Raw genomic sequence first — 20,175 nt, forward strand, 5'->3', positions numbered from 1 at the left:
GCGAGCGTTCTTTATTTGAATATCTCATTACATTACAGGGGAAGGATAAGGCCTTAAAAAAGTTTAACACCACCGCAGACATGCTCCTGTCCACATTCAGGAGATGTGGGGCATATTGTGTCTTTGTGCCGTTATTTGAATTTTTAGTTTATTTTAAATAAGTGTCATCGTTCTGTTACCGTGAATTTTATTACTTTTGTTGTCGGGGCTTTCAGGGCTTACTTGAAGGTATGTTTACACTTTCTAAAGGAATTTTTTGTTATCTCCGTAAGTATTTACTATTTTTATAAAGGTTATACGATTGTGCATTGGTTGTTGCGTTTCATCATTTCTGTTACTTTTCCTATCACTACTTTGGTCTATGTTTTGTTACATAAGTACAAATTTATTGACAAACATTCTGATAATTGTGATCATTGAGATGATTTATTGACTAATTCAAGCAAGATCTTAAAATACCATTTACTTTAAAATGACTAGGTTTTGATATTATTGCCAATTTGTTTTAGATGATAGCATTGTTTAATCAGACCCTCAATTAGCAAAAACATTTTTGAACTTTCAATTGTCAAGAAATTGTTATGAATATAATAGTTCATAAAACCCACGATAATGGACAAATTATTCATTGTTTGTTCAAAGAATAAAATTGAATTTCACTATCGTTAATGGAGAAATTATTAAGATCAAGAACCGATTGAAAGAAAACCGTTTACTCCCATGACAATTGGAGAAAACTACGATGGAAATGTTGAAAAATGTTCGGGGAAATTCAATCACCGCCAATTTTTTTATATCTTAACATTCGATGAGAATTCGAGATGAAATTGAATTGAAAATGAAGTTGTGATCATGGAAACGTAAATGATGAATTACATAATTTTCATGCTTTTACTTTTTATGGAGAAAAGAAAAAAGTCCTTGTCAAGAAATATACTAGTAGTCAGCAACAAACGTTAATTGTGTCATGAACAGTGATGATATTCTTATGGGTATAGAAAAATATTGTAATATACTGACATTTGAACGATAGAAACTATAAACAAAGTAGAAATATGAATGATTTAACATGTTTTCTAAAGATCTTTTGGAGATTCTCAATTCAAGATTATTATCAGAATATAATAGCATTAAAACCTATGATTTTCAACACTGTATACTTCTATTCCCTATACTCAGTGAAAATCCCGACTCAAAAACATTATATATCGTTGTTTCTCCAAAAATGATGGTACAACTAGATACAAATATACAGTTCTTAGTAGAGATTCCTCATACTTTGTTAAAAATAATTCCAAATCATCTTCCAAATATACAAAAGAAGATGTTTTCAAAATGCTGGAATTTTTTATCGACAGCATATTTGTTCAATATGGTTGACGCGTTCTTCAACAAACGGTCGGCACCCCAATGGGAATAAATTGTGCCCTCTCCTTGCTGGCCTATTCCTTCACTCTTACGAGTCTGCCTTTATTGCTGATCTGATCCGAAAGAAATAACATTGTTTAGCTAGATAATTTAATCTCAGTGTGCGCTATATAGATGACGTAATATCGCTAAACAATTCTAGTTTCGGGGATTTGATATATCGCATCTACCCAAAAGAACTTGAGATGAAGGGTAATACAGACACCGTGAAGTCAGCCTTATATCTTGACTTACAATTAGAGATCAATGGTAAAGGAAAACTATTGAGCAAACTCTGCAACAGACGTGATGATTTTTCATTCTGAATTGTCAACTTTCCTTTCACCTGTGGCAACATCCCTTCAGCACCTGCGTATGAAGTTTTCACATCACAACTCATACGTTATGCCAGAGCTTGTCGTAACTACGCAGACTTTTTGTATCGCGCTAAACTTCTTACAATTAGGCTTCTGGAACATGGTTATGTTGCTACGAGATTAAAGTCATCACTACAAAAGTTTTATGGTCGTCATCATGAACTCGTGGATCGTTACGATGTATCCATATGCACTATGAAAACTGATTTGTTCAACGTATCGTAGTTTTCCTTTCCTCCTTCGTCTACCCCGGACTTGACTTTTTATGAGTAACACGGCGGATGTTTCTAGAAAAGCAGAAGACGCTTACCTCACCGGTGCACTTGATCAATGCTTCCAGTTTTTAGTGGAGTCCGAGTTTATCATTTACTTTTGTGACTTTGTATGTATTATTTTAGTTCCTGAACGTTCTTTGTTGTGTTTGTATGTTTTCCATGCCTGGTGTTTGTCCCTGAATTACATTCTTTTGATTTCCGCTAGAATCTTGGTTTCCTTTATTACTCCTCCGAAATGAAATAAACAAATATATTGAATAAACACGAACGAAGGGAAAAATTCAACAGTCAAATGAAAAAGACACGTCAAGAAAACATAGACCTGAATAAATAATAACATAAAGCTACAAAAACAAAAAAAAAAAAAAAACCAGGAATATTAAAGAGGTACACTGGTAGGATAAGCGTTTCCCACTTTTGTTGTTTGGGAAACACCAAGAATTTCTTCGTCATGTTATGTTAAAATAATGACACAGTATTTCAATTTATCATTAGTTTTCAAATTGCGAATGTAGACTCCGACCTGTTTTCAAGAGTATATGTGTGACCTATTTATTTGATCCGAAACGAGATAATTCATCATTAATTATGCTTCAAATTATAGATTTGATATCGGTTGTGCATTGTAGTTTTTTGTGTGGTTCATTTGAGGAACATATTTATTATTCTTAAATTTGAAAATTGAAGGATATTACGAAAAACATTTTTGTTTGTTGGTTCGTTTGTTTGTTTTGTTTTTGTTTTTGTTTTTGTTTTTATTTTGTTTTTTTTCATACATTACTTCTATGGAGAGATACCATTACGATGCGGAGTAACCCATTTGTTGTGACGAAAGAATCGGATGTTCCAGAAAATCGAAGGTTACTTCCGTTACCTGTGCGACTTGAGATACTGATTACGATCCGTTGTCATGCATTTTAGATGAAAGAATTGAGTGTTTTCAGAAAAGCGTAGAGAGCGTTACATTTTTGTGAACTAAAGACACCCTTACCATCCGGAACAAAGCACATATTGAGAAGGAAGTACAAATGTGTCCAGAAAGAGACCTAGAGGTACACAAACGATCCGCAGTAATGTATTTTTTTAAAGGTAGAACCGGTTTTTTCAAAAAAGCATAGGACGCGTTCTTTTTTTGTACCTATATATTTATCACTATAGCGATTCGGAATAACGCGTTTGTTGTGATGTAAGAATCTAGAGTTTCTGGAGGCCCCTTTACTGTACACGTAGATACCCTTACGGTCAGAGAAATTGTTGAGATTTAAATCCCTGGTTTTCCCGGAAAATTCTTCTAGATCTTTTCACCTAGAGATACAGTTACAATTTGGAATATCGTACCTTGAGATGATAGGTTATGGTGTTTCCAGAAAAACGTATAGATGGAAGAACTCGGTCATTAGGGTATCTATTGACTTTCTTCCAAAACCTGTTTTGGTGACAGTATTTGTGTCTTGATGTTAATTATTTTATATGAACAGCTAAAAATGTTAATTATCCTATATGTACAGCTTACACAGGTTTTAATATGCTTGATGTTTTAATCGGACATGTTTCAAGCAATACATTGACATTCCAGTAGTCCCCTTACACTCGCCAACATGTTTCCGTCGAAGCGCTCTTTATACATGTTGTCATCGTTCAGGGAAAAGAACGACATTTGGCGTGGTTCCTTTTTTTTCTCATTCCCACTTAGAATATATGAGGAATTTTATTGTCCTAGATTATCCATCGATTCATTTATTATCTCTTTCACACCTAAAGTTATTAAATACCATAAGAGAAGTATAGAGGACGCTTACCCTACCACCGCACTTAGTCCATGGTCCCAAATTGTTGTTAAAGTCTGTGTTTCTTATTTATTTAAAGTCAGTTTTCTGCTGCTTTTTCCATTGTGTTCTGAATGTTTCGTTGATCTTTTCTTCGTTGGCCTCGACTCTGTCATTTGATCTTTGGGCTTTTCTTAATTCTGTCATGGTTACCCTTGAGTTCACTTCTACGATTTGTCCTCGCTAACGATTTAAACATACTCTCCAAATTAAGCATCTTGCTTATGTATCGGTTAACTGTCAAACTTTCAAGTTTTGTATATGTCTTCCCTTGCTAAATTCGGACCACCCATTGTAATTGAATGTTCTTTGATGTGGTATGTAACAAGAATGGTGTTTCATTTAAGACTTAGAAGCAGCTCATTATTGATGTTGGCGTTTTCAAGCTTAATCAAAATTCAGTATGCAATAGTTTTTGCTCATTTCCTGGCTGTTTGTCATATTTTTTGTATGCGTAGAACTTCTTTCTGATGTCCGTTCAAATACCTAAGTACTCATTTTTGCTTACTTTTTAATTTTTTTTACTAACTGGCAAAGCTGGTATTTTATAATTGATACAAAGCCAGGATATGCCCTCTTGTATATTTCATGGGTGTACAGCAGAGCGACCATATTAGATTCAAGCAATGGAAAATATAAAATATCAACTCACTCTCTGCACATTTAATGACGTATTACCAATCCAATTGCGGAAATGTATTCCTCGTCAGGGATAATGTAAAGTATCCGTTTGCATTAGTTTTTCCTATCCACTCTTTTTAAAATCTTAGCTCATTCAAACCCTTAAGTCTATCATTACACCAATTTGACACAAACTGCTGAAGAATATCGAAATAATGGCAAAAAAATACCGAAGCATATGAAAATTATGGCTGATCGTAAATACATGAAACAAAGTCGATTAACAAATACAAAATTTACAAAATGAACTCCCACAATAACAAGAATTGGATGTGACATCAAGTACTCCTGAATGGTACGCATGTGCTGCTCCGTCAGCGGCACTCATCACATTGTAAGTAAAATACGGTGAGCATCGAATTCAGTAGGTTATCAATACTATAGGACATGGACTAACTGAAGATATCTTGTCTCATCTTTGAGATAGGACATGGACTAACTGAAGATGTCTTGTCTCATCTGTGAGATAGGACGTGGACTAACTGAAGATGTCTTGTCTCATCTGTGAGATAGAAACTTCATATTGGTCAATCGTCACTGTCTAAGAAACTTATTTGACAATTCAAAAGTTCAAAATCATTCACGTTTCTCATACAGTTTCGTTTTCAAAGGTCTTGCATCATTTATGTAAAGGTTAAGATTAAGTCTGAAGCAGAAGAATGTGCATAAGTTGCTTTTTTTAAAGGTAGATCAAGTGTAAGTGATCACTGAAATTAGGATTGTGTGTAGTTAATATATTTGTATTATTATTAATTAAAGGGAGAGAGCACCTTTGCATTAAGTTAGGCTCTTATGATAAATCATACCCACGTAAACAAAAATAAATAACCTTTAATGCAAAATGCGCTTTTATAAAATGCCCAAGGCTATGCAAAGTTAGAAATCCTTGAAATGTAAGTAGCCATCTTGCAGAACTCTCCTACCTGAAGGAACATCAGTCATATTTTATTGATTTTGACCGATAGCTTCCGATTGGCTCGTGACGTCATTAAGTCGGTTTGGTACTGATACAAGTACTCCAAATAATATGTAAACAAAGAATATTCCGTAAATATTTCTACGATTATGTTTATCTAATCACCAAAACACAATGACTTGTCAAGCTTACGATTGCACGAATGATAAAAGAGAAATGTTCTGAAAGTTTTTTTTTTACCAGCAACGCGAACATTCTTCGGAAGTAGCCACGAATTAACTTGTCTAAATAGAATGGAAAAAGATAAAGGTAGAATTCTGAGAGTTGTAGCAGACAGGTTATGCCTGCTCCTGTAATATCTGAGAGTTGTAGCAGACAGGTTATCCCTGCTCCTGACTAAAGTGGTTGAACTACTTTAAAGTTTGATATTTAATTCACTGGTGATATGTGGTCTCAGATAAACCAGGTCTGCTCACGCTTCTTGGCTATCAGATTTCACCCCTGTTTAAGTGGGGTTCGCACTGACTGCCTGTTTCTGTGTGTATTATTTTATACCTTCGTTTTATGTGTGACTTTGCCTCATATGTTGTCGTTTGAAGTGCTTGTCCACGATTTTTCACAACAAGGTTCCATTTTTTGGCCGTTTACAATTTAGAAAAAAGGTGTGTTATCTACTTCAAATATTTCATTGAGAAAACTCATCTTACTTTTGACAGATTGGATTTGTCATACTTAGTAACTCTGTAGCGGTCAATCAGGAAATTGTGACGACTGTAGAATTTCAGTTCAACCAATGGTAAACCAAACCCTGTTTATATAGCGTCTTATCCACAAAGTAAATGTGATGACCCTGATGTCTAAATAAATCAAATAATTAGTGCATGCGTTGGACAATAAACGATGTCGGATGAACTAGTATCTATAAGAACTTAACCCTACCACAAATACGACTTCCCACCATTAATATTATTTTCCGTCCCCTCCTGTATATATTCATATCTTGATATGTTAATTCCAACGTCTTCAATGTCTTGTCGAAGTTTTATACACTTCTTGTACTTTTTTTCTCCACGTTTCCATTATTTTTTGTAAACAGCAATACAGTAGGTGTTTTTAAAAAGCACACACCTTACCGGAGCAACTGTTCCATAAACCTATTGTCTGGTTAAATTCCGGGTAACAAATAAGTATCCTCTAGCTTCGTCTGTGTTTTATTCGATTTTCATGATGTTTCAATTTGCATTTTCCAATATCTTGGAATTTGACATAACTTAAGGAATGCTTACTTTTTTTAACCGTCGTGAATAATGTAAATACCTTTTAAAAAAAATACTAATATGGTTTTACAAAATTTGTCGTTTGTAGAGATATGTGAAAAGTAATCGTAACTGCTCGTAATTTTTAGGTCATTTTCAGTTCGCCTTTTTAATTGGTTACTTCGTATCCCTTTTCATACTTCAGTTTGTATTTCTCTTAAGTATGGTTGTACTAACGTGGAACATATATCGCCGTTTTGATTAAAACACGCAATAGTATATAACTACTTCATAAAATAATTAAGCATAATGATTAAACGTTTCAAATACAATAATTTCAAAACGAATACAACTAGTTTTAAATAAGATGTTAGTTTTGTAGCTTTGAATAGCTTTTTAAGTAGCACTCCAGCTAAGAATCATGCAAAATGTGATCCATGGGTTGAAAGCCTACATATTTTTATTTTTTGATATTATGTTTAAATTGCCAAATTAAACAGAAGTTAACATTCAGTTTTTCATATAACCCGTGTTCTTAGGAAATAAAAATTATGTAGAATGCACTGTAGATTTCAAAATTAAGGGAGATAACTCTGTAAATGACACTCAAATACAATAGAATCTATTGGATTTTCAATATAAATTATCTCCTAAGAGCAGGCAGATTTGAATGAATAATTACATATTTCAAAGTATAAACCCATAAAACAAATTAATTACAAAAATAAAAATATGTAGCCTTTTTGGGGTGTATTACATTTTTCAGATTTTGCATGATTCTTACAAAGACTACTACATAACAAGATATGCTGTATGTGGAACGTCTACACATAAGAGTCTCGTGTATTTAAAGCAAAGACAGTTCTTCAGTTCAAAACTTTGATACCATCTCATCCCCACGCTGTCGTTGGATGAGAAAGTCTCGGTTATTTGTTGATATTACGTTACACGCGTCCTGTATATTGATTTAATGCCTCTGTCATTGGTAAGTTCTATAATAAAAAAAAAATAGAGTAGAACACTTTTAAAATGGAAGGTTAAATTAACACTAGAACAATAACTCATAATCGTGTGTTGTGTTGTTGCTTTAACATGAGCAAACGCATTTATTGTTTATAGTATAAGGAATCTTTATCCATCGACACCGCATTCCACCATAACGTTCACGCCGACGTTTTCTGTTGGTCTTCATGTCATTTCTCATTTTATTACGCCTTCTTTTGTGTCCCTTACGTTTTCTATTTCGACAGTTCCATCTTAGAATATGCAGTACCTCATGCTCTGTGGCCACACAATTCATTCCAGGTGGCCACGAGCACGAGACATCAGTTGCACAAATTCCCTTTCTTATCCATCTTGGCCAAAATAGGCCTCCTATGTCTGTCCACTCGAATCGTACTGTACACGTTCCATGTAACAGAAGCCATCGTTTAAACAATTCTAAAGTCCTGTCAGATATATTGGTAATGAGATTGTTGCCATCAGTTAACGTCATATTTAGCGCTTCATAGTCCTTTAGAAGCTTGTCATCAATCTCATTGGCGGAAATGGTAATTTCATTTTGATCTGCGTCAATTGGCTGCTCAATGGACATCCACATGTCGTTAAAGTCGTCTCCAAGTTTCTTAATAAGTCGTTTTAATTTTAAGTCATTGGGTTTTGGACTAAATTTGAGAAATCCAGGAATTTGAATGTCTTTGTCTACTGTTTTATCTGTCCATTTTCTGTCTCTTCTGTTTCCTCCATGTATTTTGTTGGAAAAAAAATTTGCATCTATTAAGTTGCCATATTTGTAACTCCAGACGGATTCAGCAACCAACAAGACTGGTATAATAACTCGTAAATCTAACATTTTGAGGACTAAATCATTTTCCAACTGAAATATACAAAAGATTCAGCGCATTATCATTCAAATGCATAATAGTAAGTATTTGATCCTTTAGTAAACACTGGAGAACCATTTCGGAAACAGGAGGGCATAAATAAATAGAATGTCTTTCTTTTTTTTGCATAAAGTTCGGTAGGATGTATTTGAATTGGTGCCACGTGATAATTATTACAATATATATGAGAGTTGACACCTGAATAATTGTTTGTAAGGAGATATTAGAAAATACCTGAGTTACGTAACTGATTGTATGGAAATAAAGATTCGGTCATTCTGAAATAAATTTATGAAATCCCCAAAAAGAAAGGTATTAAAACTAATCAATGCAAAATAAAAAAAAAAACAGTAATTTCTTCAATTGGCTTGTGAAATGCATTCATGTCGATATTAAGACCCCGTTGACACGTTTTCTTTGTCAGAGGTTTTGATTTTTTTTTTTTTTTTTTTTGGAGTGACAACGGTCAGCAAAATCTGATCAAATATTGTGGTCACATGAAATAATTAAAGAGTTGATGGAAATGGTGGAGGGGAGATCTTTTATATGGAATAGGGCTAACAAATAGAATTTTGATATCTACCTTACCTATTCTTTTTCTATTCCTTGCTCATTTGCACAAAAAAAAAAACATGATCATACACACAAGACATCGTTAAACCGCGAGATATTGAGTCATATTACTCTATTTAGACATTTAAATTACGAAAAGTCGTCAGCTTTTTCTTTTCTTTTCACATTATTATTTACTTTTGGTCAAAGTTTCTTCAATTTGATGAGTAAATTGATTTTTCAAAGAACCACAAAACCCGTATCTTTCAACGCGTTTAGCAATTATCTACTCCAACTTCATACGAACCTTAACATGCTATAAATAAAAATTTAAAAAAAATAAAAAATAAAAAACAAACAAACAAACAAAACATAAACATGAACATACAAACAAAACTCCTTCACTGTCATTTTCAAAACCAATTCAGTAAATGGATTTTCCATTCCCTATTGTCAACTATCCATTTTTAGATGGTGTCGTCCCCTTGTCACCATCATATGGTGTTTACATATCATAATTGGTTCGATTTGCCCGTATTGGTAACAGTGTTTCAGGTTTTAACGAAAGGAATCTTTGTATACCCGAGAAATTACTACATCAAAGTTTTCGATATCACAAGCTTGTTAAAACATTGAATTTCATAAAATTGTTCAACGGATTCAAGGAACTCACACTCAAATACAGATGTACTTCTAAAGGATCAATACATGCATGTATCTCTCACCCTTTGTTTTACGGTAATATTCTACACGAAGCACGGAAAGCTCGATACTCACCCAATCAGTTAACTAAACCATTGAATATGCTCACTCGTAAGGGATAAAGTTATGACATTGTTGTCAAATCGTTAAGGATGGCATTTTTTGGGTATTAACATTGATTTGCTCGTATGATCTTTACATAGAAATTTAAAAGCAGTCTTTGGCATGACATGAATTGTGCCTTATTGTATGATTTATTATGTACCGTGACTCTCCAACCCGCATGGGAAGTATAGGGATTGATTTTACATATGATGAGGACATAACTTTTTTAGGGTTAATCCTGCTAGTAATCCTTAGTTTACACATATGTGTAATTTATATTCAGTTCTTTATTCCCGTTATAACAAAGGACTCAAATCTTTTTGAACTATTTTAAGGTGTGTTTAATTGTGTAATTTTTTTTTTGTCAAAGTGGCCAGATTTGTAAGGTAGGAGGGTTGTGATCACGTGTTTTAACCCCGTTTTGTTTTTGCGACTGTCCCAAGTAAGGAGTTTCTGGCCTCTGTATGTCTTGTTTCGTTTTCACCTTTATTTTTTATGTTACTCGAGTATAAAAGGGCAACCCTTTTGCTGTATCCGTGTATAATGATGTTTTGGGTGCAGCTACAGCCTGCCCTGTGGTATGAAGCTTTCCCCATGGTTTATTGAAGACCAATTGGTGACCTTGGGCTGACATTTTCATCCTAGTGGGATTGTTGTCTCTTTGATAAATACTTCGGTACACTATACCTATTCTCGTTATATGTATATCAATTTTCCGTACAGCATCAAGAGAACATTAAAAATTAAGGATGTAATTAGACCATAACATAAATTCCATTAGTTTACATTATAAAACATGATTTTAAACTGAATGAAATAAAACTGGAGAGCTTGGGTGAAAGACGATGCTGACACTATGCATCTTAATACATAGAATAATTAATTTTAAATATCGTCTTAATTTTTGCATAAGTTTCAAGTTTTTACACAGAATTTAACCTAGACTATTATTTTGTATAATTTACAAGCAGAATGTTATAATCTTACTCCCATCTCTGTCATTATAAATAATAGAATATGGAATTAATTTTGTTTTTAACATCCAAGTAATTGGATTTTTGCTTGTGTCAGTCTGTCTGGCTGTTTGCTAGTTGGTTTATCAGAAAAAAATCTGTCTGCCTTTTTTTCTCATTGACCAAATTTATTTTATAAAATCAATCTACACGTATTTCCCTGATTTTATTACTACAAAAGTCCCGGTTTAATAACTTTCAAAAATCCACATTTCTTACTACATTATCGATTGATGGTTTTTGGTGCAATCTGGTTTCGTGATGTATCTTGGTCGAAAAAAAAACGATAAAAACAAAAACACATAGAAAAACAACATCATTGGTCTCCGCAAATTGAAGCAAATAATAATAATAAGTACCCCATGATTGTTGATACGTATTTATTTCCTATTTTGAAGGCCGTTTTCCGCAATTCCGTGCAATGCATGTTTCTTTTCGAAGTAAATTGATTTCTTTGTTAGGTTTTTGTCGCTTGATTTCCGTTTGTTAATCGTTACTCCTTGGAAACTAGCGTTTAACAAAATCATGCAAAACAGGCGTACTTTTAAAGAATTGTACCACAACAAACGCTTGTGCTATACTTAGTATAACAAGTTATTATTGTCTTGTACAACAGTCAACTTATCCCTATTTTCTCCTCAGTTAATAGATTATGTAACATCGTCGAAAACAATGTTTCGAAATATCAAACATACACAATGCTGGGTCAGAAACCATTAAAAAAAAATAAAGATTTGCCGATTTATTAATACATTATAGACTTTTTACGGTACATATCTTTTAACAGAGTTGGTTGACTGATGAGCTCCGACTGGAATACATAAACCATATTAGAAAATACTTCTTGAAATTAAAATTTCATAAAACATATAGTTTGAGATGTCATTAACTTTGATACATTGGTGGCAAGAATAAATTCATTTGCTGTAAATAGAAGTAATCAATACTAAAACATATAAGACGAGAATGTATTATAACTTTTTCCTACCTGTTCAGGATGTGCAGTAGCTCCTTAGTACTGTGTTACATAATGTGCATTAACTATGCATCTTTAATTCACAACTAAGTTTACACCCGTGTGCGTCAAGTTATCGAACTGTGGCGAAGATGGTTTCGTCTGGATCCTCTGTCGCTGCCAAGTACTGATTAATGAAGCAGAACAGTTTATCCAAACCTTTGTTCTATTGATTAGCAATATCATATCTTTTAATCTGGTGCTGAACAATTGAAGACAACCACATAAGTCAATTAAGTATAAAATAATCAATCTTAGAAGTGTTTAATTGAAAATAGTTAATCGTAAAGACAGAAGTATGCATACAATCTGCTTCCAAAATAACAAACATAGCAATAGTGAATTCCAGTTTGTGTCTGGAATACCTGTCAGGAGACAGTCTGTCAACACAATAACTGGATAACGTAATAACCTCTATAACAAATTAAACCAGGAAATTTTGAATAGAACACGTTCAGTTGCCTTAAAACATTGTTATCAGCGATCAACCATTTTGCATTTCCTTCCTAAGTCCCTTACATACTTAAAAACACCGGGACCTCATATATTTCTATATGATACGAGTTTCATATATCCTGGGAACATATTATTATATAAAATTATAAGGAGGTAAGTTGAAAATAAGTTATACAGCGGTTGTTAGAGATATTTGGCACGAACCAGCTATATATCAAAATCTCATAGTTTAGTACTGTTTCTTCGTCTCACTTGTAGATGTCCTAATTGAAGCCATTTAACCACTCACATAACTTATTCTCGAGCTTTCCGGTCAGAAAAAAAATAGAACGCTGAAGATTTAGAAATTATAAATCAAGACAAAAATATATTTACATATATTTACGGAAACAGCGTACAGAAACTGGAGGACACGCTAAAAACTAGGATTAAATGACTTTCTAATTGCTGGGCATATACCACCTGTACCGGCATGGTAATGTTCCTCTGCTTTTTTTATGAACATCTACCAAATAAGCCACATTATTTCCTAACTATGAGTTTGACACAAGATACATTTTAGATTTCATGACTGGTTTCTACAGGACTTTTGGTGTTTCGACTTGTTTCTACAGGACTTTTGGTATTTCGACTTAAGTTCTGAAGTTCATGTATAACCCTGTTATGTTAATGAATTAGAGTTTTTTTGGTCATAACTTAAAAATAAAACTTCTTTACTATTCACCAAATGATTTACAAAATTAAAATGCATGTAAAATATGACAAGTAGTTGTAAAGTGTTCGTTCTATTGCATTATAAAATCATTATTTATTCAAATGAAATATAAGCAATACCATGGGTGTTCCAGTGAGTTTTTTTTCTTGTCATACTGTTGCTATGACGTTATTTTATATAAAAACTATGCTAAAGTTTACAGGATATTAACATTTTTCTCGTATCTGTTGATCTATTCATTGCAGCTTTTCATATGCTATTAATTTTATTTTATTTCTCTGAGGAAAGTGCATCTGCATCAAACACATGGTTAGGAATGCATATCTGTCATAGATGTACAAAAAATCACCTTACAACTGAACAGCACATGTTGGCTCTTGTGATTATGTAGTTTCAAACTTTGTTCACTTCAAATGCATCATGTGTTGATAGGAAATTTGTCAAATTGTTTCAATTACTCACACTACACTAAATGCGGTCAATTATCATCTGCCATACGTATGTACAACAGAAAATGCACATCAGAAAATAAGTTGTATATTTCTCATGTAAGAGACAAGATATTCCTATTTTAGCCATGTGAAAAGGGTTGGTTCACTTTTGCAGGCATTCGGGCCTAATCAAAATTTCCCCAGCAGCAATATTTGTTGCTTTTTAAAAATAAACTTTGAATAACACGCGACGTCTTTGGCGTCACAATAAAACGATTCATGAAGTTTTCTATTCTATTCTATTCCCCATACTCAGTTAAAATCCCGATTTAAAAACATTATACATAGTTGTTTTTCCAAAAAAGATGGTACACCTAGATACAAATATATAATTCTTGGTAGAGATTCCTCATACTTTGTAAGAAATAATTCCAAATATACAGAGGAAGATGTTTACAAAATGCTGGTATTTTTAATCGACAACATATTTGTCCAGTGTGGAGGACGTGTTTTTCAACAAACGGTCGGCATTCCAATGGGAACAAATTGTGCCCTTTTACTTGCTGACCTATTCCTTCACTCTTATGAGGCTGACTTTATAGCTAATCTGATCAGAAAGAAAGAATATCGTTTGGCTAGATCCTTCAATCTCAGTTTCCGCTATATAGATGACGTATTATCTTTAAACAATCTTAATTTCGGGGATTTGATACATCGCATCTACCCCAAAGAACTTGAGAAATAGGACACTACAGACACAATCCTAATTTCGGGGATTTGATACATCGCATCTACCCCAAAGAACTTGAGATAAAGGATACTACAGACACTGTAAAGTCAGCCTCATATCTTGACTTACACTTAGAAATCGATGGTAAAGGAAAACTATTGACCAAACTTTACGACAAACGTGATGACTTTTCATTTAGAATTGTCAACTTTCCTTTCATCTGTGGCAACATCCCTTCAGCACCTGTGTATGGAGTGTTCATATCACAACTCATACGTTATGCCAGAGCTTGCCGAAACTACACAGACTTTTTGTATCGCGCTAGAACTCTAACAAATAAGCTTCTGGAACATGGTTATGTTGCTACAAGATTGAAGTCATCACTACAGAAGTTTTATGGTCGTCATCATGAACTCGTGGATCGTTATGGTGTATCCATCTGCAACATGAAAACTGATTTATTCAACGGGTCATAGTTTTCCTTTCCTCGTTTGTCTACCCCGGACTTGACTTTTTATGAGCAACTCGGCGGGTGTTTCTAGAAAAGCAGAGGACGCTTACCCTACCGGTGCACCTGGTCTATGCTCCCAGTTTTTAGTGGAGTCCGAGTTGCTCATTTGCTTTTGTTACTTTGTATGTAGATTTTAGTTACTTTATGTTCTTTGTTGTGTATGTCTGTTTTCCATGTCTGGTCTTTGTCCCTGGATTACATTCTTTTGATTATATAACCTTGGTTCCCTTGATTACTCTGTCTTATAAATTAAAAGAAATTATATTATTACCAAGTACAATAATTGATAATTTTAAAGCACATATAAAAAACAAGCTAAATCGACTGAATTTACGACGTCTACAATACATAGAGAACAAAATAAATGAGCATCACTGTGTTCACTAAAAGGTATAAGTGTTAGATGCGGTAGTTAATAGCTCTCTGCTCTCATAAAGGATATGATCTGTTTTTGTTTTCGTATATAGAAAATAGACAACAAGGTTTGTTAATGAATATTTAAGAAAAAAATGTCATGTCATGATCACATGATAGATATCATTATAATTAAACTTTTGAAGGAAATTCGCAGGCTTAAATAGTATGAAAGTTAATTTTGAAACCAAAGTTAAAACAAAATATCTGTACCGTGAAACAGAAACTAGTTAAACAGTATGAACAACGGGCAACACGCTAAACGGGAGCGCAACTAGACTAAGCAAACTGGAGTATGTCTATGAACGTCCGTCAAACTGCACGTGTAATGTTTATTGTTAAAGTATGAACTATTTACCTCTATTCTTAACGTTACACAATGGTCCGTGTAGAATCGAAAATCGCCGAGGTCAGAAGAAGAGGTACGTATTTTGGAAATCAGCATGCGCATGTTAGGCGTGAAATCAGCAGCACTGTCATCAATTGTTCGTAAAAATAAAGATGGATTTATTTTGGAAGCAATTACTCTAAAGTTGTTAGCACTTAATTCTATGCTCAACCATTAAAGTACCATTGCATGGAGCTATCAAATTTGAGTGCTGTTTTATGTCGTTCATAAATACATCGGAAAATAGTTGCAGTTTTTTCTAAAATGAATTTTCGTCATTTATACAGTAAGTCGTGTAGCATACCATTTTACATCTTACATAGGAATCAGATTCAATTAACATTATTTTGCACTGTATGATACAATAATACTTTGTATTGTTATAATATGAAATATGAAATCATTAATTGGTGCTTGTTTTGTCTGATTTATTTTTGATGGTAAATAACAATGCTAACGTGCAATCGATATAGAAGAGTAGAAGTAACATTGTCGATCTGATGATAATAAAAACATATGCTTACTTTTCAATATAAAAAACTTAATGACGACAGAAGAACTATTAAGTATGTAAAAGCAAAACAAAAAGCAAAACTTGAATGTCATACTGGAATTCTATTACCTCTTCGAAACAGGTGTACAGCATACATAAATTCATAGTTTATTTTAGATTTTCAAATCATATGTGTGTCGACAGTTCACAAAATTTATCACAGAAATTCGCATGAGACCAAATACTTTTAAAGGTCAGTTTAAGGCACTTAATCATACCGTCTCAACTCGTCCCAAAGTGCATTGTTATTGTGTTTGGGTTACTAATTTCTGTATTAGTTTCATATTTTTGGTGTTTCTGCATCCTCCCAAGTCAGGGTTTTGAGTCCACTCTCGCTCCCTCAAACCCCTGACATCACTCATTCATATTTAGCGGGTATCGTCCAGCCAATTCTGATGGGTTGCTCCTCCGGGTGAAAAGCACCAATGAAAATCGATTTAACATAAATGTCCGTGGAAAGGTACACAATAACACGAGGTAATGGACGATCCGATATAGTAACTGAAAGTTGTATGATTTCACAAATGATGCAATATGAGCAAAAATGATAACTGTAGATTCTGTTTAGAGTCTTTACTAAAAAAGTGACGTTATGTGTAGCCACTTTGTAAGTTATAACGAAAAGTTTCTATTACGAGTGATATGATTGGATTTTGGATCCGGGTTAATTTAAAGTAACTCAGTAGATACCCGCTAAATATGAATAAGTGATGTCAGGGGTTTGAGTGAGCGAGTGTGGACTCAAAACCCTGACTTGGGATGATGGTGTTTCTGGTGGTTTCTTTGAGTAGCTGCGTGCGCGCGTGTGTGAGTGTTCCTTGTGCTTTCTTTGAGTTGTTTATGTGAGTATTTGTGCGTGGTTTCTATTGTGTCTGGCACATAGTTTCTCTGATTTGTTTTTATGGTTTCTGTGAGATATTTTTGGTGTAATTCTCATGTTTACTCTCAGTATTTTTTCTCTAATAGTTTCTGTGAGTATTTGTGTGTTTCTCATGGTGTCTGTAGGTATTTTAATCATGTTTTTTTTCAGAATTATGCGAGTGTTTCCAGTGGTTTCTTTGAGTTTTAGTATGTTCTTTTTTTTATAGTTTCTGTGAGATGTTTATTTATGGTTTCTGTGAGTTTTAATAGTGTTTGATAGTCTTTCTAACGTTTAGTTTTCGTTTAACGTAAGATTTTCTTCGTGGTTTCTGTGAAGATTTGTTTTTGTTTTTTTATGGTTCCGTGATTTTTAATTTGTGTTTGTTAATGCTAGTTTCAATGTGCTTCTTCCGGTTTCTGTGAATTCTTTTTAGTGTTGCTCGTTGTTTCTTATAGTTTCTTTTATTCTTTGAGTTTTTAGTGTATTTCTCGTGGTTTATCCAAGTATATACCTCCTTTATCTACTATTCATCCTAGTCTCATGACTATTTTAATACTGTGCAATCCTTGCTTCGTTAAATTATCTGATAAATAATTAACCGACAACTGAAGGTCGATGCTTCAATGATAAGTTATGATATAACATAATATTAACTAATTTTTTCTCTTTCAACATTTTTTGTCACATTATCATATAGGTCTTTTATTTGCATACTAACGGATGCAACAGTTACACTTATTTACCTTAACTGTTACAAAGACGGGGATTGGGTGCTGTTGTGTCGGCCTTGGAGAGATGATTCGGTGAAATTGAGAGATTAGTTTCACATTGTCCATGGTGGATACGACAGCAGTTGGAGAGTATATTAAACTGGTTAGGGCTTGCACAAATCCATTACAAGAAACATTGCAAATATTTACTTGAATTGTTGTTTTTGTACTCTTTTGATGAACACTGGCGTCAAGTTTTAAGGACGTTTCTTAAGATGGTGCGGAGAAATATGTCTGTTGTCGCTTTAATTTCTTACACTGGTTTTAAAGTTTTTGGGGATTTTAGGACAATATTCAAATATTGTTTTTTTCCCGCTGACTTAAAACATACTGTCTTTATTCTTTTTTTAAACTAGAATACTTTACGAACATTTTATATTTATAATAACTATAATTTGTGATTGTTATACCACCCTCCCTTAATTTTATAGCCCCGTGCAGGTCCGGGTGTTAAAAGAATAGGCCTGCAGCAGCGCTAAGCTTGTCGTAAAAGGCGACTAAATAGTGCTGAGAACCTTAGCCGGGGGCTAGGGCGCTCTGCCCACAGAGCAACTGGGATGTGTGCCCCAGGTGGTGGAATGGGGTACCCCTGGCGTGTTACATGCTGGGGTTGTCAGGCTATAATACGGAAAACCTGACCGCAAACTATAGTGGTGCACCGTGTTGGGAAAGATGCCACGCTCCTTGCACGTTAAAGAACCCTACTGTGGTATTCTCCCGGAGTAGGAACCATAGGGCTCCGCCACAGGAGGCTAAATTGCCCGACCCTACCCACCTCTCCCTATTTCCAGTGGCAATCAAAATTTGTCGACCCTATTATCCTTGTATCCCATCCTTTTTCCATTTCATCATCATTTCATGTTCATTTTGTCATCAATTTCATGTTCATCGTCTGAATATGGCTGAAATATTGCTGCTCGGACGTTAAACCCCAACAAACAAACAAACAAACTTAATTTTATAAGCATGTCCTGGACCTCATACAAACATGTGCATACACAGATCAGTCCAACGAAGTTTTTTCCGTCATAATCGCTCACCCAAGAAATTGATCAGTCCGTATATTTAAAACTGGGATATCATACCGGCTGTGACAGAATTTCAAGGTAATTTACAGCACAAATAAACAGAAAGTTCACGAAAGCTTTACTGGTTTATTCTGACAGCCGTAAAATAACAAGATTAGATCAAAGCAGATCTAAATCTTGCTGTTACTGGATCACTTTAAAATCGTATGAAATTAACAAAATTAAAAGAAATGCGCATACATAATGACTGTCCTCACTGCGTAAGAACTTAGTGCAAATAAATTTTGGGTGGTTATCATATGTATCATCGTGTTATTGGAGATGAAATATTCCCTAGTCTATACAGGCGTGCATTAAAATGTATCACAAAAAAAAAAAAACAACAAAAAACTGTTATACGCTATTAAGCAGTAAGTTTCTCACCGTTCACTGAAGACACACAGACTGCTTTTGGTTGGGTTGTTTCTCTGTTTTGTATGGTTTTAACTACTGTCAAATTATTACTGTTGTTTTTTTAAAGATTTTTCTATTCATTATATACACACGAATTAAATATGAGTAGTAGGAAAAAGCAGAAATAACCAAAGTGTAAGGAGAGGACTAACCATGGCCGGGAACGCTTATTACAGCGGGAACAGTTGTCATAACTGGGGACATTGGTTACAACGGGGAATACTGATCCTAGCCGGGAACACATATTACATGTATATATAGCCGGGGCACTAATCAGACAGGAATATTAATCATTACCTGGAATACGTACCGTATCTGGGAACACTAATCATACCTGGGAGCACAATTCGTAGCCTGGGACATAAAAACAACAAATCAATGACAAGTTACAATGTACCAGGAGTGCATAATGATTGTTCCGTTTTGTGGTCATGACTGATCGTTGTAAATTTTTAAAATACCACCTCCACATTTTTGTTTTACAGATAAAACTCGTAATTAAAATGATTAAGGGTTCGATAAAAACACAATGGATTTCCTACTCTTTTACGTTTGAATTGACCATAAACATTCATTAAAAAAAAACCACTGTACACAGAATTTTTGTCAAGGGTAAACAATGGAAATGGAAATACGCTGAACTTAAATGAGGTTAGATGTGATATACCTACATTTGGTATCAATGGAGAACAACAGAACTCAGCCCAACCTCGCATTGTCACCTTCATAATATACACAAACATGATGTGCTTTACAATACCTTAATATACTGTGCGTCCCTGGTTGTTCAGTGTTGTTGTGTGTTTCACGGTTTCATTTAACTGTATATTCAGCGGTTCCCTTTTACAAAAAGGTA

The 20,175-nt window shown here is 34.1% G+C and overlaps 1 protein-coding gene across 1 annotated transcript; it reads right to left on the reverse strand.

Annotated features, from left to right (window-relative positions):
* Window positions 1-7,012: 7,012 nt before the first annotated feature.
* Window positions 7,013-12,122, reverse strand: LOC148619248 (noggin-2-like). The gene is made up of 2 exons (XM_088578930.1): window positions 11,982-12,122; window positions 7,013-8,614 (listed from the first exon to the last, which is right to left on the reverse strand). The coding sequence occupies exon 2, from the start codon at window positions 8,588-8,590 to the stop codon at window positions 7,826-7,828; it is 765 nt and encodes a 254-aa protein (XP_088435056.1). The 5' UTR covers window positions 8,591-8,614; window positions 11,982-12,122; the 3' UTR covers window positions 7,013-7,825.
* Window positions 12,123-20,175: the final 8,053 nt, after the last annotated feature.

Source organism: Perna viridis, chromosome 4 (genome assembly GCF_037379345.1).
Source record: "Perna viridis isolate PV_CMFRI_1.1 ecotype Kerala chromosome 4, ASM3737934v1, whole genome shotgun sequence".
NCBI classification, from domain to species: Eukaryota; Metazoa; Mollusca; class Bivalvia; order Mytilida; family Mytilidae; genus Perna; species Perna viridis.